Source organism: Amphibalanus amphitrite, unplaced genomic scaffold (genome assembly GCF_019059575.1).
Source record: "Amphibalanus amphitrite isolate SeventyFive unplaced genomic scaffold, NRLGWU_Aamphi_draft 000522F_arrow, whole genome shotgun sequence".
In the NCBI taxonomy this organism is placed as follows: Eukaryota; Metazoa; Arthropoda; class Thecostraca; order Balanomorpha; family Balanidae; genus Amphibalanus; species Amphibalanus amphitrite.
This window is the reverse complement of record NW_024882016.1, coordinates 102,240-109,651: the sequence shown is the minus strand read 5'-3', so window position 1 is coordinate 109,651 and position 7,412 is coordinate 102,240. Positions and strand designations below refer to the sequence as shown.

Genomic DNA, 7,412 nt, shown 5'->3' with positions numbered 1-7,412 from the left:
ACGCAATTACCGTGTCGATTGTGAGCATTGGATAAAGCTATAATTTGTGAATCAGCCCGTGTGATGCGGCACAGCCTACCACTCAGGCAAATAATTGCCTGTGAAAAGTGGAAATCTTCTGTAGTCGACAATACGGTCTGATTACTGAGCAGATATACATTATACAGGGCTGCTTGGGTGTTTGGGTGGATGAGTGAGTGCATTCGGTCAGCGTTTAACGAACGATTTTGTGGATTTCATATATACGAGCGATGATGGCCTACTAAAGGACTTAGCCTGATGGCCTTGTTCAAGATTCGTCCAATACGCTAACTAGGGGACAGACTCCTTAGGTCGTCGAACTGCTTCTCTGCAGTGCAGATGAAATGAATGCGCTGGAGAGGGACGCAGTTTGGCGCCTTTCGGGAGCCCTTAATAGATAAACTCGGGTTTGCGTATTGCTATACGAACCTCCTGCTAGCTCACAGTTTTCAGATAAATCTACTAGGACTAGCCTGTTTGGCTTGGCTTTGCTGACCTGTTTTCCACCGATTGCTGACCACTTCTTTATCTGTCCCTCCGCAGGAACTTTTGCCCGATGATGGTGGAGAAGCGTGTCTCGTGTCTGGAGAAGAACGGGACGGAGGAGTACCGGGTGCCCGACCCGCGCTGTCACCTCACCCGAAACTACCACGACTGCCAGCAGACTGTGTCAGTCAGAGGGTGGGAGAGTGTCAGTGTCAGCGGGGTGTCACTAAAGGCGGGGTGTCGTTGTTGTCAATATATTCCTGCCCGGGGCCGGGATGATTCAATAAATGTCACCGAGGTTTTTTAGCGAAAACTCCGAGGGCCGTTAGGCCCGAGGTGATTTTGCTAAAAAAGCGAGGTGACATTTATTGAATTCCCGGCCTTAGGGCTGGAAGGTATTTCCCATACCTGCCAAAAAGCTCACAACTACATGATAGTGACGTCAGCTGCAGCCGTGTGGTTCAACGCGTTTAACCACACTCCTTGAACCACACGGCTGGCAATATTAAAGCACTGCATTAAACTTTGAAAAGTGTGGTACAGTGCACGTGCCGTTTAAATGCCTGGATGTCTCGATTTAATCATGCAATGTAGCAGGTATGGGAAAATAAAAACCAGCGTGTGCGGGGATTCAGGAAACCGGCTAAACGGGCGTAGCAGGTCATTACGTGATTTGCTCTAACCCGCGCCCCGCTGGGCTATTCAGCCATACGCGCCCTGCTGGGGGGGGGGGGGGGGGGCAGATTCTGCCCCCCCTGTCTAACTTCCGAACCGATGGTCGTAGAAAGACGGGGAAAACGGCAATCGAAAGCTCTCAACAAGGCGGATCTTAAGAGCGCAAATTTTTTTGCTTAAGTAGGTCAGAGGTCAGGTCAAGGTCAGGTCAAGGGTACAAAATGCAAGTTTCTACAGTATCGGCCTTGCACCGTAGTTGCCGAAGAATGGACGGAGACTGATTGCCCAAAACGTGTTCTTAGACTACCAAGACAATATTCGTTGCACACAATGTCATTCAAAGGTCAAGGTCAAGGTCAGGTCAGGTCAGGTCAGGTCACCAAAAACAAAATATAGAAAAGGGCATGTGCGACACATGTTTTATGGGTCATTTTACTCATGGAATTCAATAGGCACACTCAATAAGTGATATGGACCACCTCTGGATGAATTTCAGGTCGAGGTCAGGTCAAGGTCAGGTCAAGTGAGGTCAAATTTTGAAGTTGGTTGTTAAGGCCTAAAAAGGTGTCTATCCGATGCAGTTTTTCACGGCGAATCGAATGGTGCTATTTTTATTTCCGTACGAGGTCTGGAACTTCCAAAAAAATCATTTTTCAAAAATTTTGTGTGTCGTGACGTCATAAAATTTTGAATAACTCCCACATTTTTGAACCGATTCTTCTAAAAATTGGCATGTAGGTGCACATAGACCACTTCTTTGACATATATTCCGGTTTTTTCGATAAACTCAAAATTTTGGATTTTATAAATATTTTCCCAAAAAAGTCAGTTTTTTGGAAAATTTTTGGCCAAAATCCAAAATTTTCAAAAAACCGAGATAGCCATTTGATAGACAAAGTAGAATCACGTATAACCTTTTTTGTTACGTCTTGATTCCTTTAAAAATGAAGAAGTTAGCGGCGTTTGAAATTTTGCCGTTTTTTAAGCGAAAATGGCGAACATGACGTCACTAAAACGTCAATTTCTCAAAAATTTTCCGACGGATTTCGCTCAAATTTGCAGGGAACGTGTCAAATTGATGTATGATAAGGTACTGAAAGTTTGACGTCGCTGGCGTAACGCGTTTAGAAGTTATTGGCGAAAAACGGGAGGGGGGGGGGGCAGATTCTGCCCCCCCCCCCAGCGGGGCGCGGGCTATTCGATCGGAATATGAGAAACCCAACAAGAACTTGCGAGATATGGGGGTGGAGTGCAGCGCAATATGAATCTTTATTATCATTCTTCAGTTGGCAATCGCCTGATCGTGTAGCTGGCTGTTCCACAGCGTGCGTCACAAGCCCAAGTACGTGAAGGCCTTCAAAACGGTGAAGGTTCTGGGCACCGGCTGCTGCCCCGGATTCGAGGGACCTCAGTGCAAAGAGGGTGAGTGCCGTCGGATGGTCAAAGGTCGTATGAGTTGAGCCGAGTTGCTGTTCGTCATACACTTATGACTTAGGTACAAATAGACAAGATATCTCACCCCGTAAACATGAAATAACTACGACCATTCTCTTGAATAACGTCTGTCATGTGTTCTGCTACAAATTACAACTAATTAATTGTCACCTCCGTCCGCAGCCTGTTTCAACTGCACCGACTTCAGTGACCTGGTGAGCCGACTGACGACCCTGGAGCAGTTTGTCGGCATCAGGACCGGGGAGCGGCCTCAGTCGGCGCGACCCGACTCGCCAGGTTAGTTCAGAGGGTCGCCACAACGGGCGAAACAGGCGGTCAGGGCGCTGGAGGTAGCTGGGGTAAAGGCTGTCGGCCCCTGGGTGGTAGCCTTTGGTTATAACTACTGATGCAAGTGGAGCTGAATGTTATGTTGCATTTGTTTTCTTCTGAGTCTGATATTTAGTGACAGTAAACAAAGTGTCACTGTTGATATAAATGAGCTCATGAGAGACAAGCTTTAGAGTGTTTGCGGGCCATCGTTAGTTTAATTAGCTCCGAGATAAACTAAGTGCTGAGGGGGAAGGACAGGTTTTGGTGGTGATTGATTAGTATGAGTCATTGCCAATCACGGTGTCATTAATGCCTCATTATATATTAGTTTACCGTTATACCAACACTGGTCAAACTAATTGCCCTTTAGTGTGTTGACTGTCCAATAAATGAAGTGATATACATAGGGCTGATGAACTTAGTGTGAACGAAGGGGCATAAGGGCTGATGAGCTCAGTGTGAGCGACATAGCGACATAATTTTTGGTAAGATCTGAGCCATTAACTGGACAAGCTGCTCAATTGGCCAACTGATCTCTCTCCCCTCTGTTTCAGCGTCTCCGCCATTCACCGGTCTGGACGCCCCCGCCGGCGACTCTCCGCCGTTCGAGGAGCCGCGGCCGCCGGCTCCCGTCTCCCCGACAGGCCCCGTGTCGCCGCCGGGAGGACGGGAGTGCTCCTGTCCACCGGGACCCTTCGGTCCGCCGGGCCCGCCCGGCCCTCCGGGACGGGACGGCGCCACCGGTCTGCCGGGCCCGCCGGGACCCGAGGGCCCCGCCGGAGAGCCCGGCAGGGACGGTTTTCCGGGCCTCAGTGGGCCCGTCGGACCCGAGGGACCCCCCGGAGCCCCCGGACTGCCAGGAGCGTCAGGTGAGACAGGTCTTTGCCCGCCATCTGTCGAAGTTTCAGGGTTAGGTTTTCGTATAAAATGGGATGTCAGCATTGCTCATTGTTTGATGTCGAATAATTAGGTCAACCGTTGCCGCCCACTGTTCCCGTGCTCCTCGTTTGATCGGTCCTTTTGCATCATCCCTTTTGACCATCCTGACACGCGGATCTCTGACCATGCTATTACATACATCTAACCGTGAACATTCTGTTATAGGTGGTAGGTCTGGCGGCCAACCTAGCAGGCACATGATTTGCCTCAGTATCTCTGACTGTGCACTCATGTATTCTGGTGTAGGTGGCCGGTCGGTCGGCCAGCCGCGCGGTGATATGGATGTAAACTGCATATTGGAGGTAACCATCCACATTCTGTTACAGGTGGCCGATCGGGCGGCCAGCCGCGCGGCGATATGGATGTTTGGTGGAGGTAACTACTTACTACACATTATGTTACAGGTGGCCGATCGGGCGGCCAGCCGCGCGGTGATATGGGCGGCCCGGCGCTGGACCGTCCCGTCCCCGAATACTCGGTGCCGGGCTCGCCGGGACTGCCGGGCCCGATGGGTCGGCCCGGGCCGGCCGGACCGCCCGGCCAGCCCGGCATTAGGGGTACGTACCGACCTCCGCTGGGTTAGGGCGGCAGGGAACGAGCCTCATTCCTAGACACAATCTCAAACTCTCCGTTCCGTCGTTTTCATCCTTAGGGCATTCAAATCCTTCTTCTCCACGCCTCCACCCCCTGTTCCAGTCTGGACAGGCAAATTTATCCCATGCGGGAGGCTCCACATCAGGAGCAGGCCCGTTGCCGGGTGCAGTGACTGTTAGAGGGCTGGGTTGCCTGTCCATTGGATGGGCTCAGCCCCGACGGGCCACCAGGGTGCCCGCCCAGACCAATGCCCCCCCCCCACACTTCCTATTATCCTTCCGGCTCTGAAATGGTCCCATTAGATCAAAAGAGTATGCCCCGCGCCCCCCCCCCCAAAAAAAAAAAAACAAACGATCTCAAACGAGTGGAAGGACTGCGTCTCTTCGTCTCTGATGTTGGCATTGCTTGCATCGTGGTCATTTGTTTTTGTGTTTGTGCGTTTTTTATTTAGTATTTTGTTGTTATGCCTTTAGTCATCTTAGTACTGCTTTCGTTTGCAGTTATTTCTTCACCATTGCCGTTTTAACTCTACTACGAATTGCATTGTCTAGCATAACGTTTTTTTTTTTTTTTTTAGATCAATGAAGCGAATTATTTGATACTCGGCTTTCTCGTCAGCATCCACTGTTGCTTTATGCGACCTTATGCTGAGGTTCCAGTCCCGTTCTGACTAACTTTGTCTCTCATCAGACCGGGACTGAGATAACTGACCGGAGTTCCCCGTTCTCAGGAGAGCCGGGCCTGGCGGGTCTGCCCGGCGTGAAGGGCGAGGCAGGCCAGCCAGGTCTGCCCGGACCCGTCGGCCAGAAGGGCGAGATGGGTCTGCAGGGTCTGCGGGGCCCGCCCGGAGACCCCGGTCTGTCGGGTCTGTCCGGACCCAAGGGAGACCCGGGCGAGCCCGGACCGCCCGGACTGCCCGGTGCGCCCGGCGGCGACGGAGGTGGGTGCCGATTGGGGGGGGGGGGCAGGGGTGCTGAAGGGACGGAGGTGGGTGCTGAGAGGAGGGTGGTGGGTACAGATTAGGTGCTGAAGGGAGCCAGAAAGATATGCTACAACGAGGGATGCTAAGCTTTAGGAACAAGACCAAGTACCACCGTCTCGAGCGCTCACGCGGGAGGTTGGTTGCCAAAGGGAGGGAAATGTAGACGGGGACAGATGCCGATGCGACAAAAGCAGACAAAACTAGGTGTCAACTGGAGGGACCAACCGACCGCCCAATCAGGGTGGGTATGCCTGTAGAGTCAGCAGGTCATGTAGCACGTAACTAGCGCGATCTGATGCCGTCACCAGTCGGAAAAATGAAATACGTTTGATTGGTCGTTCTACCGCGGCTACATACGTGTGTGAGTGATAACGTTGTGGGAAGGACGCGATTCTTCAAGCAAAAAAAAAAAAAACTCAAGGAACGTCTATTATGGCCCTTCAGCTGTGGCGCTTTTGATCAGACCAGAACTGAACGTTTGTCTTGGAGTGTTCCTAGAAAAAAAAACTTTGTGGGAATCGGTCTGCCTGCTGTAGAGGCTGTCACTGTTCAGTAAGTAAGCCCATAACACGTTCTGTTTTTGGCTGCAGCAGCGGCAGGTGCGGGCGGCCCGCCGTCGAGCGAACTAGCCGAGAGGATGGCTGGCCTCGAGGCTATGGTGCAACTGCTCGAAGAGAAGGTGAACGAACTCAGAGGTGAGTCAAACGTTATCTATCCTAGGGACTGGGGAAATGGTCGATTCTGCTGTTGGGAAGAATACAAAAGTAATAGTTTTCAAATATGTTGCTATTAACATTTCTTGTCATTGAGTAGGTTTGTATTTCGCTGTGGAAATGAATTGCATGATTGTGTCGTATTTTGCATCTACGTCAGCTCACTGTGCTCCGTGATGATGATTTCAGTCTACCCCCAGGATGCGTCGTGTTCTTGTACCGCTGAACGCCGCAGTACGGCTGCAATGTGGCTTGTATTGCCCCTCCGATATTCTCCTTCCCTGTATGTATGTCTGTCTGCCCCTGTCGGTTCGGTCCGTGTTTTACGCGACCCCGACGCTGTCCCTCCCTGTCGTTTTGACCCTCACCCCACCCCTCCTGGCAGACTCGGTAGAGCTGGCAGCTCCCGGCCAGACCGTGGCGCCCGGCTTCCAGACCTACGAGTACGACGAGGACGGGTTCCAAGCCACCACCGAGGACTACGGAGACTACTACGGAGACTACACGGGCAGCGACGACTACACCGAGTACGAATTCCAGGACGGCGCGGACCCGCAGTCCCGCCGGAAGCGCCGTCCCTCCGCGCGCCGTGGCAGGTCGGGCCGACTCAGGGCACGGGCCAACGCGCACCTGAGGAGGAGCGGCGGTGCGGGCTGGCGGCGGGGGGTCAGTCAGATCAACACTCACCACGCAGCCAGGAACCAGGCGTAGGGAGGGGGCTCTCGAGGGAGGCTCCGGCAGGCAGAGAAGGGCGGCCCGGGCAGAGAAGTGTGCCCGCATGGATTGCAGAGAGATTGGCAGAAACGGTAAACGTTGGTCCGGCATTTGGCCAATGATTTATGCGCTTTTATGGAAGGAAAGCGGGTGCTAGAACTTTGAGATGAGGACAGGGTCAATGCTGGACGGAAAGTTTTTGGTCAGCCTTCTGCGGGTTTTCATCGGGAAGATTTGCTGAAGAAGTGCTCTCACTCACTGACAATGTGCTGCATTTACATTTAGCGCTTTTTTACGTAATGAAGTGTTAACAATTTACACTGCCAGCGAAACCGATCTGTTCCATTACTGTTCCAGCCTGTTTTGCTTAATTCTTAAACATGTTCCCTGGAGGGAATAACCGATGCGTGTGGCGAAAATATAACATGAAAACAAGCTGTTTTAGCCTCGCCCATGTTACTTTCTCAATAGAGTCGTGATGCCTGGTGGCTAGTCATAAGCCCGGAAGCTCTCGCTGTACATCC

At 52.0% G+C, this 7,412-nt stretch overlaps 1 protein-coding gene across 1 annotated transcript; it reads left to right on the top strand.

Moving 5' to 3' along the window:
* The first annotated feature begins 568 nt into the window (after positions 1 to 568).
* Positions 569 to 7,332, top strand: LOC122393201 (collagen alpha-1(I) chain-like). The gene is made up of 8 exons (XM_043389031.1): positions 569 to 690; positions 2,507 to 2,604; positions 2,800 to 2,913; positions 3,501 to 3,815; positions 4,290 to 4,442; positions 5,210 to 5,419; positions 6,052 to 6,156; positions 6,560 to 7,332. Exons 1-8 carry the CDS (start codon positions 578 to 580, stop codon positions 6,883 to 6,885), a joined length of 1,434 nt encoding a protein of 477 aa, XP_043244966.1. The 5' UTR covers positions 569 to 577; the 3' UTR covers positions 6,886 to 7,332.
* Positions 7,333 to 7,412: the final 80 nt, after the last annotated feature.